General features: G+C 40.0%; 1 protein-coding gene across 1 annotated transcript; it reads right to left on the reverse strand.

Moving 5' to 3' along the window:
- Window positions 1-2,610: 2,610 nt before the first annotated feature.
- IL10RA (interleukin 10 receptor subunit alpha) lies at window positions 2,611-21,815 on the reverse strand. The gene is made up of 7 exons (XM_018562863.1): window positions 21,697-21,815; window positions 15,025-15,145; window positions 14,735-14,907; window positions 12,534-12,703; window positions 9,041-9,188; window positions 4,513-4,637; window positions 2,611-3,419 (listed from the first exon to the last, which is right to left on the reverse strand). The coding sequence occupies exons 1-7, from the start codon at window positions 21,776-21,778 to the stop codon at window positions 2,697-2,699; spliced, it is 1,542 nt and encodes a 513-aa protein (XP_018418365.1). The 5' UTR covers window positions 21,779-21,815; the 3' UTR covers window positions 2,611-2,696.
- Between the last annotated feature and the right edge of the window lie 346 nt (window positions 21,816-22,161).

Genomic DNA, 22,161 nt, shown 5'->3' on the forward strand with positions numbered 1-22,161 from the left:
TAATTATCAGGATATATACAAATAAATAAATACATGTATCTTAGTGTGTCAAACAATTGTGCAAAATGAAATGTACCAAGAACCACATATAGAAGCTTTATTTTTACACAGTGATTGTCTAAAAAGCAACTATTGCTGCATATGTATGCACAGTAGGTCAATCAACTATATATTGAGAATTGCAATGTACTGCAACAACTTGATACAGTCTGTACCTCACCATTCCTTCCCATCATAGTAGTAAAGTGCTTACAGTTAGATAGATATGATTATACCGTATATTTTGTGGAACACACCACAGTTCATGAGTTCACGCACCTTTTATTGTATAGTAGGCTTTATAGCCTGTTGGCATTTAGTTCTGTGTACGCCTACAAGCTGACAGTTTCATTTCAGCTTGATCAGGAAATGCTACTTGTAGTTAGTAGTTGTTTTAAATGCTTTGCTTACCACAGATTACATAAAAAGATGATGAGCAGCTGGTTAAAAGTCTTGCCTGTGGCCAGGGCCGGTGCTAGACTATTTTGCACCCTAGGCAAGACCAGCTACTTGCACCCCCAGCCCCCTCCTGTGGCACAACCCCCAATCCCCCCATGCGGCTCCATTCTCCTGCTGGCTAGCTTCCACAGGCAACAGGTGGATGTCAGGAGCCAGGAGCAATAGCCAGACTGCTATTGGATATTTCAATTTGATATAGCCAATAGCAGACTGCCTATTGAAACCTCACCAACTGAGCAGAGGAGCGGACCTGAGAGAGAAAGTTGTCTCTCAGTTCTGTTCCTCTACTCATTGGGCGGGTGCAATAGCCAGTCTGCTATTGGCTTTTGCAATTTGAAATAGATGGGGGGCACCGTGGGGGGGTGGTGAAGGCTGTGCCCTAGGCAGAGCAGTGTGCCCTAGGTAGCTGCCTAGTTTGCCTAGTGAAAGCACCGGCCCTGCCTGTGGCCCTAAAGTGTAAGAGTACCTTTGGAGCAGTTGCACTTATAATGTACTGTCTTCTGCCCACAGTCTCTGCAGCAAGCTATATACTCACCTGTCCCCAGTCCAGTGAAATATCGCCCTTGATGCCAATTAACTACTCCTCAAAATCTTCTGAGCTGGACCTGTGCAGTGTGCTCTCCATTCAATCCTATGGAGAGTTCTTACACCATGATTCAACATGTTACCAACTCTCCATTGCTTGCATATAGAGTTGCTGAGTATGCGGACTCGACTCAAAATATTTTAAGAGCAGTTAGGAGGCTCTGTGGTCTGTGGGAAAAGGTACATATAATACTTTCAGGGTTGGCTGGGGTCAGGGAGGATTAGGTTTTAACTGTAACTACACCAAAGGTGCATTTAAACGGTAAAGTGCTTGGGTCTTGCATATGACTTCCACCAAGGGCTAAATATTTATGGGGTGTGCACATCCTCCTTATTTATGCAGAGTTTTTCCTGCTTGTTGCAACAATACATATAGAACCCACTCACATATAAAGGTAGGCTAATTGTTTTCCAGAGAGGGAAAGAGGCTCCAGGGACCGGTCTAAGAGTAAGCCTGCTTGGAGCATCGGATGAGTATAACTTTTTCCATTTTTGAACCTAGACAAAAATGAGCACTTAAGCCTTACAGTGCAAGGGTAGCCCCACTACAAGGGATTTGAACAATTTTACCCAGGGTTCTATTTTAAAGTGATATTAGATGAGGGTGATGTGCATACTGTTTTGTCTGTTACATTTTTTTATTGTAATCAAAACTGTGGAGGGTTTTCCCATGACAAAGAGACAGTTAGACAGTGAGATAAGAGCTGTGAATCCAGAGTCCGTCTTTGCAGATGGTTGTGAATGAAGGGGAGTGAAATATGAAAATCTGTAACTCTGCTCTACTCAGTAGCATGGGATAAAAGTTAACACTATAGGACTTAGATGATTAAGCTGTGAATAATAGTACAAGGCGAGGCTTTTTTTTTTAAAGTTGATTTGATAACTGAATAGAGGCTTTTAACATAGTAAAGTCAATGTTCAGTTTGGAAATTGCATCATCAGTTTGCAGGGTGAATATTGGGGAAAAAGACGGTGTAACCTTATTTATCTACGTTCACTTTGCTAGCTAAACAGGCTATATTCTTTTAGTAAATTAACTCCAGTTATATTCATGCAGCGTGGGGGTGTAAGTAGGGGGTGGTGTCAGAGTATGTGAAGAAAACCCACACAAACCCTGGTCAGTATATATACAGGTAGTGATTCTGGTGACAATCATACCCAGAAACCCAGAGCTGTAAGGTCACAGCATTACTTACACATTAGTGAAGAAAGCAAACCGTGAAACTTAGTTAACAGAAATCTCAATATCCAAAATGGCCTGTCTGAAATCACGTTTAAAGGGAATCTCAGGTCACATTTAAAGCTGCCAAACTGTAAGCAAACACCTTAAGCAGAATCTCTAAGATGTTGCAATATAAGTTCACATAGCTTGCAGAGAGTTTCAAGAGCTCAGGATCTTTAATATACAAAGAATGACTTGAGGTGCCAAAGTTACTCTCCACTCCTGCATCCCCTGTGCCAAAACAGAAAAACATTTGGCCGGGGTTGGGTTTTTAAATCAATTCTACATTTGAATCAGTTTTACTGTTTTACAAAAGACATAACCACTTTCTCATTTTCTGTTACCCATAGTGAAAGGAGTAATACCCACTCAAAAATCCCAACCATTGCTGCTAAGATCTAGTATCCATGAGTTCTACATCTCCAAGTGATGGAACATTGACACCTAAACCCCAAAGTTTGCTGCTGAATGGGCTGAATGCCACTGTAAGGGGCAATGAAGATTGAATGGTCCCCGGGAGTTTAGTCCATGGTTCTGAATCAAATTCCTTCTGGTGAGGGAATTCAATATCGTTTTTCAGCAGATTTTGTTGTCCTTGTGATAGGTATTCTTTCATTGGTGGTTGCCATGTGCGTTCCAGTTCTTTCATTTCTAAATTGTTTGTGTTCTCCTCTGATTCCTGCTGTTTCAGGTAACCCAGTCTTTCATTCACTGCTACTGTCTCACTGCAGTTACCACAACTTTGGCTGTCTATATCATCACTACTATCACTACAGCTACTGAGGTTATGGGAGCCTGTTGATAGGCTAATACCACTGTCTTCATCTTTGGAGCTTTCTCTTTCACAAGAGACCTCCTCTTGTGTGTTTATATTTGTAATATTGGATTTTGATGTTGACACACTTTCATCTACAGAGGAATCTCGAGAGGACTTTGACATGTTGATGACAAACATTTGGCTTCCAAACCCACTGTCTGCACTACTACACACCAGAGAGTCCCTGTGCTCTGCCATGAGATGTTCAATCAGGCCATTTTCCCAGTGCAGGGTTTTCTCAATAACTGGAGATGATGGTTTATCCATCCATGACCAACTTCTCTGGATAAGAGACATCTGCAGAAAGAATGAAATATTTGGTCATTATTTTTTCATACTTTCTTTGCACATTCTACATTTTTGCACATGCAATTGTCTTGTTTCTGCATGTTCCTCTATTGGCAGGTAGCAGGAGTACAGTAATATCCTGCAGTCATTGTACAAGGATCATAGTGACTAAGAGGTCCATATATCACCACCGGTGATATAACCTAGTCAGTACCTGCATCATTAATTGCGGAAACTGTGTACATGACTTGTATTTTTACAAGCTGTCTTACAAACAACATGCTGTATGTGCAGACAGCATGAATAGCATGTGAAGGCATCGGAAGAAAGGAGAATATGTATTTTCTACCATAAAGAAGATGCCAATTTACAGTAAATAGAGAAATTTCTACTATGAATGCAAGAGCTTTATTCAAAGGGAATCCCTTAAGTTCACTTGAAAACTCACTCCCCCACCCATTTAAACTCAGCTTTAACTCCGCTACTCTTTTCTTCTGTTGGAGATGTCTGTCTAAACTTTGTGCTCCATGTTGTAGACAACACAGGGTTAGGTACTCCCCATTGTGAAAGTGTTTTGGCATGGTAATGGACTGCACCTTCGGAAGAGGGGGATAAGATCACATGGGGCCCCCCTACCTGAACACATTAGGTATTTCCAAGAGCTCCAACAGAAAAACGGAGCAGCAGGGAAGTGCAGGGGAAGTGAGTACCAGTGGGTTGGGGTGTGTGTGTGGTGTAAACATGTGTAAACCTGTCACTTTTACTCATTTTCTTAATGCTATAATATAGGTACACAGTGGACTGTGCAATATTTTGCATGGATCTCAAAGTTTCATTCTTATATCATTACATGTTCAAACTACAGACATTTTGGCCCAGATTTTTAAAGTGTCTGAAATGGCAACTGTCTGTTTATTCATCCATTGTGATGAATCACATTCAGCTACACCCTGGAAAATAATAGTTTGAGAATGAAAGGAAGAATATGTCTGGTATGTTGCAATGTACACATTTTAATCAAGAAGAGCCAGTATGTTGTAGACTGTTTCCTCTTCCTGATATGAACATAAGTTTGTCAATTTGTAAAGTGCTGTTTACTCACTAGAGTTTTGGGTGTCTTGACAACTCCTCGAACATAAAGACAGATAAAGATATTGACAAAGATCAATAGAACCACAAAAGCTAGAATACAGGATGCCACCACCAAGAGAGTACTACTTGACACACCTGCAGAGACAAAGAGTAAAACAGAAGTTATCTTGGGCTCAACCTTCTGAAATCGCCATGTGATATGGTACTTGACGGAAATGTAACTTTCAATAGTTTAATATGCATTTCTGTACATTTGTCCAGCTCTTCCACACTGTGTGCTTCCCAGACAGTTACAGCAGAAGAGATAATCATGGTAGCCCACTACAACATCCACACTTTGCATACACATCTATGTCTGCGTGATGTCCCTGCACCCCGAGGCATCTCAAGCATTTGTGTGTATGCTGTAACAATGAAAAACCCTTCAAAGGAATGTCTTGCTGTATAGATACAATTTATTTTCAAGGTCTCACAAAGTGAGATTCATTTTAAGAGGGAGTATTCATGTGAGGTGGTATGAAAGAGGTTCTATAGTCAAAGTCCAGAAAATACTTAAATGCAGATGAATGCAATTTATGACAAAGAGTTATTGTGCCATCTGCAAAAGTCCTACATACTACAGTAATGAGTCATGAAGGCAGTTGTATCATGAAAAACATAGGGAGAGTCTGTTTATAAAATGTTTGCTTTGCAATTCCTTCAGCGAGATTGCATGTACATTTGTTGTGCGCAAACTAACCAGCTGTTGTGAGAATGGGGCAAAATCAAATGTTCTTAAGATATCGTTTTAGGCTTTGTTCTCTTCTGGTTGAATGTATTCAGACTATTGTTTTTTTAGGCTATTTTCTCTTCTGGTCGAATGTATTTAAGCTATCGTTTCATGTTATTTTGGAGGGCATGCATTTAGGCTATTGTTTCAGGCTGTTTTGGGGGACATGTATTTCGGCTATTGTTTTAGGCTATTTTCTCTTCTGGTCAAATGCATTTAGGCTATTGTTTTTACGCTATTTTGGGGGGGCGTGTATTTATTCTAATTTTTTCAGGCTGTTTTGGGGGCATATATTTAGGCTATTTCTTAGGCTATTTTCTCTTCTAGTTGAATGTTTTTAGGCCAGTTTCTCTCCTGTAGTAAACGGTACAAAGAAGAAATCTGCCCTCGCTTGTCTGCAATACTCCATGCAGCTGAAAACAGTGATTGTATAACTGCAATCCCTCAAGGTAAAAATGTAAAGATTAAAAATCATCTTTAAAAGTACACTTTCAAAGAACATCTTCAAAAGTATTGCAGGGATGTTGTTGTGGTAGTTAGCGCCTAATGTACAGCGGTACAAGCATCAGCATAATATGCATATGTTCTTTATCCCACATCAATGTCTAAAGAACTGCCATGGACTAAAAAGAATCCAATATAGTAACAATAGTAAAGTAGGGATTGCTGTCTGCTAACGCTGCAACTTATCCATTGCATACAATGTATCTGGGAGTGACTGACTGACTCAAAGATCAACAAACAATGTGAGTAAGAAGTCTTTTTAGGCTTAGAAGCCTACTAAAAGGCTTGTAAGTATGTATTCGAATCTAATTAACTATGCAGGTGACGGTATAAATTAGGGATGTTCAGATATCAGTTCAGATATCAGTTCAGATACCATTGCCGATACTTGGCATTTTCACAAGAACTACCAGGGGACCTAGCTCCGGCGGATGCACAGGGATGCACAAATCCGGCAGATGCACAGGGATGCACATTAAACAGAGATGCACAAATCCCAGAAGCTCCGTATGCTCCTTAAAAATGACATCTCCTCCTAACTTTTGAATTTTTCTCTAGTCTAAAAGTATCTGTACTTGTACTTGTACCGAGTACGGTACTTGGTATCTGAACATCCCTAGTATAAATAACCAAAAATAGCCTAAAACAATAGCCCGAATACATCACGCCAACAATAGCCAAAAACAGTAGCCTGAGTACATTCGACCAGAATAGTCTAAAACAATAGTCTGAGTACATTTAATCAACAATAGCCTAAAACAATAGCCTGAATACATTCGACCAGAAGAGACAATAGCCCGCAATAGTACCCTGGGTAATTCATTCAGAAGAGAAACTAGCTGTTAACAGTAGCCATTTGACAATAGAAATAGCCTAAAAAAATAGTCTTAATACATCAATTAACAATAGCCTAAAACGGTAGTCTGAATACATTCGACTAAAAATTGCCTAAAACAATAACTTGAGTTCATTCAACCAGAAGAGAATATAACCTGCAACAGTACCCTGGGTACATTTCACCAGAAAAGAAAATAGCCTAAAACAATAGCCTGAATACATTCGACTGCAAGAGAAAATAGACTGCAATAGTAGCCTGAGTACTTTTGACCAGAAGAGAAAATAGCTGAGAGCAGTAGCCATTTGACCAAAGTAGTCGCCTAAAACAATAGCCTGAGTACATTCAACCAACAATAACCTAAAACTATAGCTTGAATACATTCCACCAACAATAGCCTGAAAACATTTAGCTAAAAATAGCTGAAAACTTGAGTACATTTGACCAGAAATGAAAATAGCTTACAAGAGTAGCCTGGGTACATTCAACCAAAAATATCCTAAAACAGTAGCCTGAGTACCGTATTTTTCCGTGTATAAGACGCTACTTTTTCATAAAAAGGTTTACCTAAAAATAGAGGTGCGTCTTATACACGGGGGCCGCGGTTTTGAAACTGCTGAAAGTGCTGAGACCACTGCAAACGAGCCTCATGAGTGAAACTTCGGATTGCAGAAACTAGATAACAGTTCTCCTCCAATCATAAATCTTTTGTACCTGATGTCAGCTGTTGCTGGGGAGAATGTCTAGACAGTGCCCAGAGCGGTAATGTCGGAGCATTCTGTGACCATAAAAATGTCAGAAAATGAAAAACAACCTGTAAAGCGGCTGGCTTACTCTGCAAAATTTAAACTGCATGCATTCACTTATGCAAAAGAGCATGGAAATAGAGCTGCAGAGAGACAATTTGGACCTCCTCCCACTGAGTGTATGATCATACAGTGGAGAGAACAGGAAGAGCAACTCCTTAAGATGCCCAAAAAGAAGAAGGCCTTGAGAGGAAAACCAGCAAAATGGCCAAACATGGAGCAGAGGCTTAAGACTTGGATTTCTTGCAAGAAACCAGTGATGCAACAGAGGCTGAATAAAGTGATTGGCTCAGAGGTAAGTGTGATGCATAATATCATTTAAAATATTGATTTCTGAATTTTGGGTAAGAAAAGTTGGGGGCGTCTTATACAAAGGGGCGTCTTATAGACGGAAAAATACGGTACATTTGACCAAAAGAGAAAATAGTCTACACTAGTACATTTGACCTAAAATAACCTAAAACAATAGCCTGAATACATGCAACCTAAAATTCTCTAATTTGAAAATAGCCTAGAAAAGTAGCCTGAATACATTCAACCAAGAAGGAAACTAGCTTAAAAAATAGCTTAAAGGAGAATTATAGGGTGCGTGTAAAACACTAATCCTCATAGTTAGACACTGAAGCTGTCACAAGCCGGTTTCTATTGATAGGGAAGGGATCGAACACATACCGCTGATCACTGACTTCCCGATCCTCTCCCTTCAGAGACAGACAGTCACCGCTCCCTGCAGAGATTCCCCCCTCCCTGATCCCCCAGTGCTGATTGGAAAGATGGATGGGGGAGTGGACAGGCACAGCTGGCTCTGTCTCTAGATAGGCATAGCCAGCTGTCAATCACCAGCGATGTGGATCTCAACAGTATTGTCGGGATGCATCCCAGCTGCGGTGCTCTCCAGATATAGCGGGTAATAGTCCGCAATATACTGAGTTTTGGGTCACTGGAGGATATTAGTATCTGTCCTCCTGTGACCCTGAAGAGAAGTATGGCCAATAATGGTTGCCCCATGGTTCTCCTTTAAGAACATCCGATTTTGCCCCATTCTTACAAATGCTTAGATTGTTTATAAATAGACCCCAGAGTGTTAAAAAAGCTTCATTGATACACTCTTACTGCAGAGTTAAAGGTATCCTTGTCTTTTATATTGGATCCATGTACGTTTTCCTTTTGATGCAATATCACCATATCTGCAGACAGTCTGTAAGGCGATCACCATATTTATTCCTCAGCCACAGGCCACTACTACTATCTCTTACTACAGTAACACCACATGATCCTTAAAGGTGAATGCCAGGCATATGTGAAAAACACCAATGAATGCAGTTATTTATTTATTTATTTTTTAAAATACATAGTTTAAATGCAACTTGTACCTTCATTTGACTTTATTTCAGTCTCTCATAATCTCCTGTACAACAGCATTCAGACTGGAAGAGGGAGGGGCAGCTTTAAAAAAATATTCTATCTTGACTAAATGGACAGAAAAGCATTTCCTTTGTCAGGTAAAACATCAACTATGTAGTTAGCTGCCCACATAAAGTTCCATGCTTAACTCCAGGAAGAGCGAAAGTGAAATACAAATGTATACAGTTCAGTGTTCATTTGCAGAGTTATAAAAACGCACCTTGTTCAGGGAGGTAAATGCAACTCTCGGAAGTGGCTTCCCCGGTATTTCCACGGGAGGCGATTGAAGGTTGAATTTTTATACAATACTCCTGTCCTCCAACCAGGTTAACAATATGGAACGTTTCACAGTATTCCACGTGCTTAAACTGAAAGTAAATACCAGAATTCAACTTTAAAAAATAAAACAACATTCACCGTTTACTCAAACAAGACAGACTGTGATCACTGTTCTTGTTCACATTGCTTATGAGTGCCATGTTACTATGTTACAACTTATCTTATATTCAGTATGGTGAAACCAAAGACCAAAGCTTTTCATCACACACAATAGAAATAGGGAAAACAAGAAGGATACAAAGGCATCATAATTGGTGTGTTGAACGTGTATACTCAGCTAAGTATCTACAAGGTATTGACAGCCCCCTAGGAGCATTTGGCCGGGCTATTATCTTTTTTTACTCTGGTACACATGGAAAGATGCATGTTAGGTGGGACCAATGGTCTTAGCAAAATTGTTTTGAGCTGGACATGAAGGAATGATGGGCATTGATGATTTATTTTAGGACAATACAATACTTTGCCTACTCAGGGCAAAGTGACAAGTTATCTGGAAAGACCACCCCTCACCCACTGATGCCTTTGCTGCACTCCCCTGCTGCAGCTCCATTTGAACCATTGGAAATATGGTTGGAACCACTTGAAATACCTGGTGTTTTTTGGATATCAAGTGTATGTGACTGCCTTCCCCTTCACCCAGGACACAGCGTTTAGGCCTGAGCAGTCAATCGCTAGACCTAAACACTGTCATGTGGGGGTAAAAGAGCAAATTTCAAGTGCAACTGATGCCAAAAGTTATTTTTTAGTTTTAGATAGAGTGGAGAGGAATTAGAACACCTGTCAGGTTTTTATCACTATCTGTGTCCGCATTAGGGAGATTCACCCTCTCTGTTTGTCCTGGTGACTGTTATCACTGAAAGTGAAAGAAAATCCCAAATTTTAGGTTATCACCAGAGCAGGAATAGATGGGACAACTTCCAATGGGGATATTACTTCTGGTGCCCCCGCTGACCACCAGGGATTTCCATCATTTTGAAAAGATCTCCTCTCACTTCCCGTTGTTGCTATCAGTGAAGGGAAATCTCCCCAACAGAGAATAGACAGGATTTATAATTCTCTCTTACTCTATCCAAAACTAGAAAGGTTTTGGCTTCAGTCCTACTTTAAGTTCTGACACTTAAAGTAGGACTCAATTAGTGTGCATGTGGATAGTAAGCTGGCTAAAAGAACGTGTACAAAGAGTATCGACAAACGGCACCTTTTCAGACTGGGCTGAAGTCATGAGTGGCGCCCCAGGGTTCTGTGCTGGGCCTCATGCTTTTTAACCTATTTATTAATGATATCGGGGAGGGAGTGAGTAGTCGTGTCTCAGTGTTTGCTGATGATACGAAACGAAACGATGATACGAAAATTGGGAGGGTAGTAGACACGGATTTAGACATTGTAACATTACAGGAGGACCTGGAAAAACTCGGGGAATGGGCAACTGTATGGCAGATGAAGTTCAATGTCGATAAATGCAAGGTAATGCACTTTGGAGTTAAAAATAGGCAAATTGACTATACACTTATGGGTGTGCCACTAGGGAAGTCGGAAACGGAGAAGGATTTGGGGGTAATTATAGACCGCAGATTGAAGAACAGCTCGCAGTGCCAGGCTGCTGTAAACAAATCAAGCAGAGTACTGTCTTGCATTAAGAAGGGAATGTATTGCAGGGACAAGTCTATAATTTTGCCACTTTACAGATCACTGGTTCGGCCACATCTGGAGTATGCGGTCCAGTTTTGGTCACCGATACTCAGAAAAGATGTCCTTGAGCTGGAGAGAGTCCAGCAGAGGGCAACCAAACTCATTAAGGGGTTCTAAGGCCTGAACTATGAAACAAGGTTGTTAAAATTAAATATGTTCTCTTTGGAGGTTAGGAGATTAAGGGGGGACATGATTTTCTTGTATAAACTGTTCAACGCCGATAGCAACATTATTAACAAACTGTTTACGGTTAGCTCCATAACAAAGACCAGAGGGCACCACCACAAATTGGTAGAAAAAAAATTCTACACACGGGGCGCAGGGGGTTCTTCACAGTTAGAAAGATTAGGGTCTGGAACTCGCTGCCGCAGGAAGTGATTTCATCTAAAAGTGTGGAATTATTCAAGAAACTCCTGGACGATTACCTTGGAGACCATAACATTCAGGGGTACAAGTACTCTTAAGAGCAAAATCACACATGGACTCATATACACGCACACACCTGTTTAAACATAAATGCAAACACGTAATAGGTTGGACTTGATGGACTTATGTCTTTATTCAACCTCAAATACTATGTAACTATGTAACACTAAGAATGGCAGGTTTACATGACAACCTGTCATGCAAGACCTGAATGCGCAAAGTGAGAGATTCCCTTTAAACAGAATGTAATTTTGCATTGTAACTCTTTATTATAAATGTTAACTAACCAATATGTATAAAAAGGTCATGTTGTTTCTTTTTATATTGTAGAAGTTTAAATATCAAGTATCCGGCCTATAAATAAACCACAATTAACAGGAAACACACTAAAAGGCTTGCAATACGCATGTGATCAGTCAGGATGTGTAATAATTACTGTACACTTACAGCTGTAAGAAATGCATTTGAATCCTAAGTAATATTCTGGCTGATTCTTAAAATGTTATTTAATTTTTAAGGTCACCATGCACAGGGAAACCTAAATTTTTGCTGACAGACTCTTGTACACGCTGTTGTGCTTTTAACACATATACAATGTTCGCTATCACATATGCTCTCTTCACCAGGTGATGTCTATTCATCTCTGGGCAAAAGCACATGACATTACTCCAAAATGAATGGGTGCATTAAAGTCCTGGACATAATCCACCTGAAATAATCTGAAGCAAGAAATCCTAAAACATACATTAAAGGAGAACTCTAGTCAAATTAAATCTTAGCCCTTGCAGTGTGGCTAACCCCTGCACTACAAGGGTAAAGTGTCTGTTTTTTGTCTAGGGACTAAAAAAAAACATTATGCTTATCTGAACCTGGTTAGACCAACCCCTTCAGCCTCCGGTGAGTTATCACATCCTTTACAGTGTATAGGATGTGAGGACGCCGAGGGACATTCTATCACTGGAGAGAAGTAGGAGGCAGGCTAAAGAGAGTGGTCTAGGAGCCAGCTGGGATTGGGGTTCAGGTGAGTATAACTTTGTTCTTTTAGCTCCCTAGGCAAATTGAGCACTTAACCCTTGCAGTGCAGGGTAGCCCCACTGCATGGGTTAAGATTTTATTTGCCCAGAGTTCTTCTTTAACTGAAACAGCCTTGTGTAGAGGAATGGGTCAGAGTACTCCCCAAAACAGAAACTGTTTTATTACATTTATTACAATTTGCCAATAAAAAAAAAAACACAGCGCTCATAGTAGCAAATACCTACCATATGGTTATCTGAGGTTCTTCGAATATCTATAGTGTACATGCGGCTAACGGGAAAAATTTCTTCAAAGCGTTGTGTGATGTTATGCGCTATAATTTTTGGGAGAGTGAGTTGAACAAATAATGAAGAGCCATCAACATCCACTTGTACAGATGGTGGAGGCAGAACAACTGCAAGAGAATGATGTATTTTGTCATCAGTCTACATATTCATAGGCAAAGCAAATAAAAGCAGATACAATATGTCATATACTGTATAAAATGATAACATAGCCTACAAGTGTTTTAAAGGGAATAGAAGTCCCAATAAGTCAGTTAATGGGGTTGTTTCACTAAAGGGAAGGGTTTTCATTTTGCAACGGAATTTTCCTTTAGCTCAGTGAATTTGGGGAAAATTCCCTTTGCAAAGATTACCCAACCATGTCATTTGCTTGCTTATGATTGGATGATAGTAGTCAGCAGATTGGATGATAGAAGTCAGCAGAATTTCACCTCCATCACTAATTCCCCTGCAAAGTGATACTTGTAACGAATATTTGTGTGTACATCTTTCTAGCAATGCCATCAACCACATCTTAGGTTTCAAATAAGATTAAAAAAACAACTCTGTGTAAAATGTTTGTTACCCTTGCAGGGGGGCTACCCCTGCACTGCAAGGGTTAAGTGCTCCTTTTTGTCTAGGTTAAAAAATAGTTATACTCACCTGGTCCTTCAATCCAGCCGGCTGTGGTAGCACTCCCTCCTGCCTGTCTCCTCCGCCGCAGCAATGGTATGTCCCTCGGCACCGACACGTCCTATACACTGTGTATAGAATGCAATGATTTATGGGACCTTAGACCACTGCAGTGAAGGGAGAGAGAGGCTCCAGGGACTGGGGAGCATGCTGAGTTGAAGGATCGATTGAGTATAATTTTTTTTTTTAACCTAGACAAAAACTAGCACTTAATCCTTGCATTGCAGGGGTAGCCCCACTGCAAGGTTAAGAAAATGTTTACCGGAATAATTTATCACTGAACATGGAAGCATCCCCTCTTTTCTACCCTGTTATGACTGGAGAGGGAACCACAAACAATGCAAAAAGAAGACAGAAGAAGTATGAGTACACCTACTGTATATGAGCCAGCTGTGACAAATTATCATGATGTAATCTAAATTAGATTATCAAAAAAAGTCAAGAAAGGCATCTAAATGCAACCCTAGAAAATAAAGGTGATGAACAGTTCGGACTTTTGAAGGAATCTCCTCTCCCCATATGTATGCACATTCTATGCTTGCAAGCCACTATTGTCACTGATTCGGTGTAGGTTCAAAGTCTATTGGCTGAACATGTCCTACACAGAATTATCATCAAGTCATCAATGGAATTGTGCTGGACTCCAAAGATGGCACGTTCATTTTAGGATATATCTGTACTCTAAAAGTGAAGATTTTCTGTCTTATAGGAAACATCTAGAAATGCTAATTGTGCCTAAGCAGAACCTTGAAAACTGTATCTTATGTCTTCTTCCTACTGAAAAATAGCACTCTACTCCCTGTGACAGGGATTCCTGTGCTTTAAACCCATATATCTTCAACATCAAAGGCACTGCTGTTTCTGATCGCTAGTCTTAAAAAGGTTTGGAGTGATATTTGGTGATGCAACTACTGTGCTGCTTGCTGGAGAGGAAGCTGTAACTCATAATTTGTAGTGGAGGTGTCTTCCTGCTTCTGCCTTATTCATTCTGTTTATCTGTGCTTGCTTAATCTTTCCTGCTGCTTTTTGAATATTAACCAGCAGTCATAAGGTCACCAGCCATTAAAGGGGAAGCTCTGACATAAGAAAGCAAAGCCCTGCTCCTCTACCAAGATGGCTACCTCCATATGGAGACACAATGCAGAACAAGGCATGATAAGTCAGTAGTGGGGAAACGTTCTGCTGCAGGGAGACCATAGGCAATACTGGTGGCTAGACTTTTGCCCTCTGGCTGCCTTTTGTAGGCACAGTTACCACAGTTTAGATCATATTTATACTAATGACCTATATGCACCCAGGTCTGTTTAATTGAGCCCAGCCTAAATTTCTATTTGGACATAAGTGAAGTAATTTAAAAAATGGAGAAATTTAGGGTTTATATTAAATACATTCTTAATATTTTTATGAGCAGCAAAAAATCAATAATGGAGTGTCGTAACTAGATGAATATTTTAAATATAGATGTTTACCTCCATTGAATGTGTAGCGTGTTGTACGGGCCCATTCTGATGCCTGGTCTCCTAGAATACTCCTAACGCGTGCATAAAAACCAAGGCTCTTGGGTAAGGTTTCCACCGTTAGGTCACAGCTCAGGTGGCTAATAAAAGTGCAGTTTGGCACAGATGTCCAGTTGGAACCATAGCTGAATAAAGTCAAAACACAGTGACACATTAATGTCTTTAAATAACCACCATAGGATACCATATTTGATACTATTTACTTTTCTCCAGTTTGTATCAATCAGCCCAACGTCTCTTACCTACGATACTCCACTTGATACAAAATCCCATCACTATCAGATTTGTTGCGTGACCAGTTCAAAATATGATGAAAAAATCCTAGCTGAAAATTGACATTTTCTGGAGGCATCAACAAATCACCTGCAGGAAACACAAGAAGAGGATTATGCATGGCTCCCAAGGCGTTCATTCTTTAGGTACCAAATCCCTCTCTTTATCTTTCCTAATCAGTCATCACTTCTTTTGTCTGTTGTGTAGACCCCCCCCAAAAAAATGCACTTTTTAACTACCAACAATGCTACATTACACAACAGTGTGACACTACACCTTTCGTCCAACCTCTTAGTTACTGCTTTTTAATGTAGTCCAGTATAAAAGAAGGGTATTTAGCGTGCGTTAAAACAATAATTTTTTCTGCATTTTTTTAATATCATATAACTTTTATTGAACAATTTTCTAATAACAAAGTACATTGGCAAGCTTATAACAAAGCAAACATAACCAAATGCAATAATGAGAATAGTAAAAAAAACACACACACACACACACACAAACAAGCAACAAACAAAAAGGGAGGGGGTTTGGGCAAGCAATATAACAATCGACAATCAAAAACATAGGTCCAGTGTTCATTTATTGAAACAATTGGGCTCAACACACCTGGTAGTACAGATGAAAGGGGGAAAAAAGCCCTAGGCGGGGCAGCAGGCAAGGGTCCAGAACAGCAATGCACAGGAATCGTGGGAAGAAGTACATGAGGTAATAGTGGCAGAGAAAGTGGATTTTGAGCTCCTCTCACCTTAGCTGGAAAGGAGGGTGTTGAGCTGATGCCATATAGAGCTATGGTAAGGACCAACTATGCGAGGACAGGAGAATAAAATAATTCGAAGAGAGATCAAGAGGGATAGTAAACGTGAGAGCATACAAAGGAAAATGGAGAGTAGAAGAACGCAGAAAGAAAAAGGATGGAAAAGGACAGAATGGAACATAGTAAAATAACAAGTACAATGCTAAGATAGTTGGCAGTGGGGCCCAAAGGACCGCCAGATCTCCATAGGTCAAGTCTAGATACAGGCAAATGGCTAGGAGGGGGATGCACAGGTTGGTAATATATTGCACCCAGGGAAGAAGCGGTTCCAAACAAGGGGCGAAAACTTCCTCAGGCATTGGCATCCATATCGGTCTTGTAAATAGCAGTGGTTTTAATTTTATGTAGATTGTTTTTTTTTCCATATCACTGAGGGCATGTCATTGATGTGCCAATTGCCTACATCATTTGTGCTTAAAGGTGTCCCTCTTTCTAATCTAAGAAAGTTGGGAGCTATGATTATGCATATTAGTATATAGCATTACATTGGGGTCTATTCACAAAGCTGCCGAAGGATCTAGCCGTAGCTTCGGCCGATCCTTCGGCTAGCTTCGGCCCCAGGACCCCTTCGGTTCAGTAGAACCGAAGGGGTGCTGTACGGGCTATTCACAATAGCCCGTACAGCTCCCGAACATGGCCGAGCGGCTCAGTCGAGCCGAACGCATGTACATCGGCATTTCAGCCGATGTATGGCTGAAATCAGCCTTACCAGCCTGAAGTGAATAGCCGAACAGTGTTTGGCTCACTTCACTTCAGGTCGGTCATTCACTCGGCTGCCTGCGGCAGCTTAGTGGATAGACCCCATTGTGTGCAGGCATCTGCATTGTATATTTAGAAAATAGCTTTACTTATACACACAAACCAGGGAATGTAAGCTTGGTTCTGATCTGTTTCCTGTCTGATGCATCGCAGAGTTATCCCCAGATTTGTGCCCTGCTTGGTATATCACATACGGCACAAAATGGTATTGGTGCATCCCTAGTGTGTGACTGTGGGGGCATATTAGAGTGTAAGATCCTCTTGTGCAGATACTGTTGTGACTGGTTCAGTGTTTTCGGTACTGCACTGTAGTATATGTCAGAGCTATGTAAATGTATTATAATACTAATAGTGTGTGACTGGGAGGGGGGCATTAGAGTGTAAGCTCCTCTGGTGCAGAGACTGGTTGTGACTGGCTCAGTGTTTTCTGTACTGCACTGTGGTATATGTCAGAGCTATATAAATGTATAATAATAAGCAGATCAGAAACATGCAGCATGAACTGTACAACAGCACCATGTTATATACTGAATGACATAACAGTATTTTGATCAAAGTTTTAACCTAGTTCTGATGACAGGAAGTTTTTTGTTACCCATTTGGTCAGATTGTCACATGCAATAGAGCAGGGGTAGCCAAACTTCGGCCCTCCAGCTGTGGTGGAACTACAAATCTCATGAGGCATTGCAAGATTCTCACAGCCACAGATATGACTCCCGGAGATAGATGCATCATGGGATTTGTAGTTTCACCACAGCTGGAGGCACGCAGTTTGGTTACCCCTGCTAGAGAGTTTTGTCCTTGCATCAATGTTTTTTGTAGATGAAAATATTACATCAGTTTTATCTGGTTTTATACAAGGTTAAATATGATATCACTCTAACTTGCTATATAACTATTTACTTGATGAGTGAAGAGGATATCATATTATTCTATTTTCCCCATTTAATGTTCTACATTTCCCATGCAAAGTACTTTCTCCTCCAGTCCTCTTATTGCTCTCAGTGTGAACTGTATGTCAGGCAGAAAACTTCCCATGGGAATCTACGAGGAATACTCTTTCTGACATGTAGATACACACTCTCCAGTGAAATGAATCTTCAGAACTTGTGACAATTTCTGCCATGAACATTTCAGTACATGCCTTCTCTTTTGAAATTGTAATACATTTTATAACATACTAGAAATAAATTTAAGTGTCCTGACATGAGGAAGCAAAGCCCTGCTCCTCTACCAAGGTGGGCACCTTCACATAAGGACACAGTGCAGAACAAAGCATAACAAGTCAGCAATAGGGAAAAGATCCACTGCAGGGAGACAGGGCCGGTGCTAGGATTCATGCCTACACAGGCAAGGTGCATTTTTGCGTCCCCCTCCCCGACCCCCTGTAAAAACAAACTTGCCTTGCGGTAGTGCTGGGCCTGCAGGGGGACCACAGGCAATACTGGTGGCTAGCCTTTTGCCCTCTGCCTTCCAAGGGGACTTTTTAGATTTATGATTTTACTTTACAACATCCTGAATGACTTGATAACAATTTTCCATCTATGATGACCATGCCTGCCATTACAAATCAGAGTCATATCTTTTACACTACCATTGCATCATTGGACCATATTATATACTTTATGAAAAACAAAAATATGTATTATCAAGACCGATAAAATAGCGTGATTGTTCTGAATCAGTATAATTGTGAAAATGAAGGGAGAATGAGCGGCGTCCCCCCTTCAAGTGGCGCCCAGGGAATGCGCCATATGTGCCATACCCTGTATACGCCACTGATGGTTACTGTTTGGAAACTCTTCTTATGAGCTGAAATAAACCACATGCAGCAACCACATGGAGATAGTATCAACCATCTTCCCTTCAAACCACAGCCGCAAATGCCTGAGAGACAAAATGCAGGGCCTTTTAGATTAATAAGTTGTGTTTTGTATTTTGTTTTTTCTATGAAAGTCGGTGTGAATGCAAGGGAAAGGCATAAAAAATGCATGGCTAACACATCTCAAGATTTCTGTACATAGTGCTTACAAACTAGGTGATCTTTGCTGCTTACCACAGCTCTACCATTACATTCTATAAAACTATTTCAGAAAAACTGCGCTTAAAGTGTATCAATAGCTAAAATGTGTTTGTTTTTTTAGTGTTAAATGGAGTATACAATGGTTTCCTTTCACCTCTTATCTTGGGGACACAACAGGAAGTGGTAGAAAATGTTTCCAAACATTTAACTCCATTTAACTCTTCCAAACTCTAAACAATGAAGTTTGTCTATTGATAAAAATTGTGCCTAAATTCAGATCTTCAAAGAGGTTCCCACCAGACTCCTTACTGGTATGTCCCTTTAAAGTGGGTGCTGCAGTGATAGTGGATGTCGCCACTTCAAATCCAAATAGTAAAGTATATCACCAGCACAACAAGGTAAAATCTTCAACGATCATTTTATTGATGTACACACATCTCGTCATAAAGCAACTTTTCGGGGGCCACTCAGGGTCCCTTCATCAGGCAAAATGACCACTCGTTGAAGATTTTACCTTGGTGTGCTGGTGATATACTTTACTATTTAAATTCAGACCTTGGCATCCTGGTGCGCTGAGTCAGTGCACGCATATTTTCACGTATTAACGTGTGTTGTGTTACAGCAATGCCAAGCCACCAAAAATTTACATGCTCATTATTTGCTAGGCAGAGCACCATAATGCATGGTTTTACACCGTGCTGTGTTCTAAAAGACATATGCATTTTCCTTAGTGTGTTAGGGTGCCATTGCAAATGAATGGCACTGCATTGTACTAACACATGTAACGTGTCTTAATATGTGTTGTGGTAATGCAGGCATTATAATGGGCTTAAATGGGTTTGAATTGGCTTCCAATCCAACAAAATGTTAAAAAAAAAAAAAAGGACATACTCCATTTTCGCAAGGCAGTGAACCACAATGCACAGTACTGTGGTGTGCTGCAACGCAGGTACCTTCCCTTACTGCCTTGGGGTGCCAGAGAAATATGAATGGCACGGTACGGCACTGAGCAACAATGTGAATGGGTCCTAAGCTTTCTTCACACACAACACTTTGATGAGCAAGTATGTCAATTAAAAAAAGAAGTGGAAATTGCAAGAGAACATTTACATACATAAAAAGGAAATGCTCATCTTTTGCAAGAAGCATATTGGAAACGCCGTTCATTGGAAATAGGAAAGGTTCCTTAGAAGCAGTGAGCTAAACCACCAACACGTCACAGAAAATGTCAGAAATGAAGACAGCTATAATTAAATTGCATTAACATTCTAAAATATATTTTGTAAAATAGAATTGGCAGAGTCATAATTAAGATGATCACAGATAGTTTAATGGAACTTTGATAATTCAGCATATTAACATACATATAGTACCATGAACAGTATTTAATAACACTAAAAAAGTCATGTTTTTGGATTTTCTTTATCTTTCTCTTGTGCTGGATCAGTATTTGTACCAGCTTTTTCAACCAAGAGACATCCTATAAACCTGATCTGTTGGATAGGAGTAGAGATATTTGGAAGTCTGCTAATAGTCCACACAAATAAATTAAAATAACGGCAACTGCTATGCAGAGCAACATAAATATGGTAAGTATCTCATTAAAAAAAATACTCCAGTTAAGTGGAGTATATATATATACACATATATATTACTGTTGGTAGCACAGAAATAGATATATGAAGAATCTATAGGTTTCTCCAAGTTGTCAGCTCTCAGACTATACTGGGGAAGTAAGAGGAGATATGCTTCATCACAAACAATACATGGGACTTTCCATGTATGTTCCAGCCATGAAGGGTATGCAAATATGTATTAGTAATTTACATCATTGTCAGTGGTAGGCACTGAATGATTTGAGATAGTATATAGGTATATATTATATACCTGTGGGAAACATTCAGTGAAATACTAAACATAATATTACTTAAAATATTAGTGATGGAGAGGTTGTGCTTTCTGCTGTGGACAATAGGGCACTATTGACCGTCCAGACAATATGTGTTTTTGTTTTGGATAGAGTGAAGAGGGATTATAAACCACAGTTTTTAATGCTGTCTGTGTCACATTTAAGGTGATTCACCCTCTCTATTTGTCTTGTTGACCGTTATCACCGAGAGTGAAAGTGCTAGAAAATTCCAAATCTTGAATTCTCAGCAGAACACGAATAGAGGGGGAAAACTTGCAATGGGGACACTAGTGTTGGTGACAACCAGGGATTTCCCTCACTTTGAGGGATTTCCTCTCAGCCCCTGTTGTTGTAATCGGACAGGACAGAAATCTCCCCAATGGGACGCAGATGACAAAAATATGACAGGAGTTAGTCAGTTTACTTTATCCAAAATAGAAAAAAAATGGCTTTAGTTCCACTTTAAAGGCATCTTGCCAGTTATTTTTTTTTTTAAACAACTGTCTGGACAATTCTTTGATCCTTTCTGAAGTAAAAAAATATTTGTGTAATAGGCTGCCAGCCACTGCACAGAGCCAGAAAAACTATTTCTTTTACAAATTAACTTCTCTATATTCTAATTAGGTAGTCATTTCTTGTAGGGATCATTCCGTTACAGCTTGATCTACAACCTGCTCTTAGTATAATGAATTGAATTATGACAATGCGGTATATAAGATATATACAGTAGCTATATATACCCAGTCAGTCATTATTTGGCCCTTTAAGAGGTTGGATTGGGCTCCACTGAAATGTCAGGTGCATTAAAAATTTGCCATAGAGCAGGGGTGGCCAGTTCCAACCTTCCAGCTGTTGTGGAACTACAAGTCCCATTAGGCATTGCAAGACTGACAGTTACAGGCATGACTCCCAGAGTCAGAGGCATGTTGGCATTTGTAGTTAAAGCAAAGCTGGAGGGCCGGAGTTGCCCACCCCTACCTTAGAGTTTCACAGACCAGTAGAAAGTCTTCTATACTTTTATATAATATGAGTGTTTAAAAAAAATGTGTTTATGTACGTATGTGTGTGCTTACATATGTGGGTGTATACAAGAACAAATGTAAAGCATGCTCACGTATATTTATTTATCTTACCTTTTGTAGATACCAGTAGATGAACAACGATAGCAATCTGCAATGGCACACAGCCCAGCATTGAGAGACCCAGCTTTGCCATAGAGCTACGTTATCATCGCTTTGTCATAAGCTGCCAATCAGACTAAAGTTTCAGACTATCGGAGCAGACTAAGTTTATTAGTTTTTAAACTTCCTCTTTGCTTTCCACGCCTGGAGGGGGAGGTGACCTTATCTCCCACACAAGGAAATACCAGGGGATATTCTGCAAGGACTCCAGAGAAACTTAATGCCAAGACTGAATACTGAAACTACTAATACAACTTTATCTACTTAGGAGAAGAAATCATTTTTCATTTTCTTCATCTATCTTTTTCTTTCTTTCTTTCTTTCTTTCTTTCTTTCTTTCTTTCTTTCTTTCTTTCTTTCTTTCTTTCTTTCTTTCTTTCTTTCTCTTTACTTGAAGCAGCAGTGCTTGTTTATAAA

This window comes from Nanorana parkeri, unplaced genomic scaffold (assembly GCF_000935625.1).
Source record: "Nanorana parkeri isolate BGI_ZX_2015 unplaced genomic scaffold, ASM93562v1 scaffold608, whole genome shotgun sequence".
NCBI classification, from domain to species: domain Eukaryota; kingdom Metazoa; phylum Chordata; class Amphibia; order Anura; family Dicroglossidae; genus Nanorana; species Nanorana parkeri.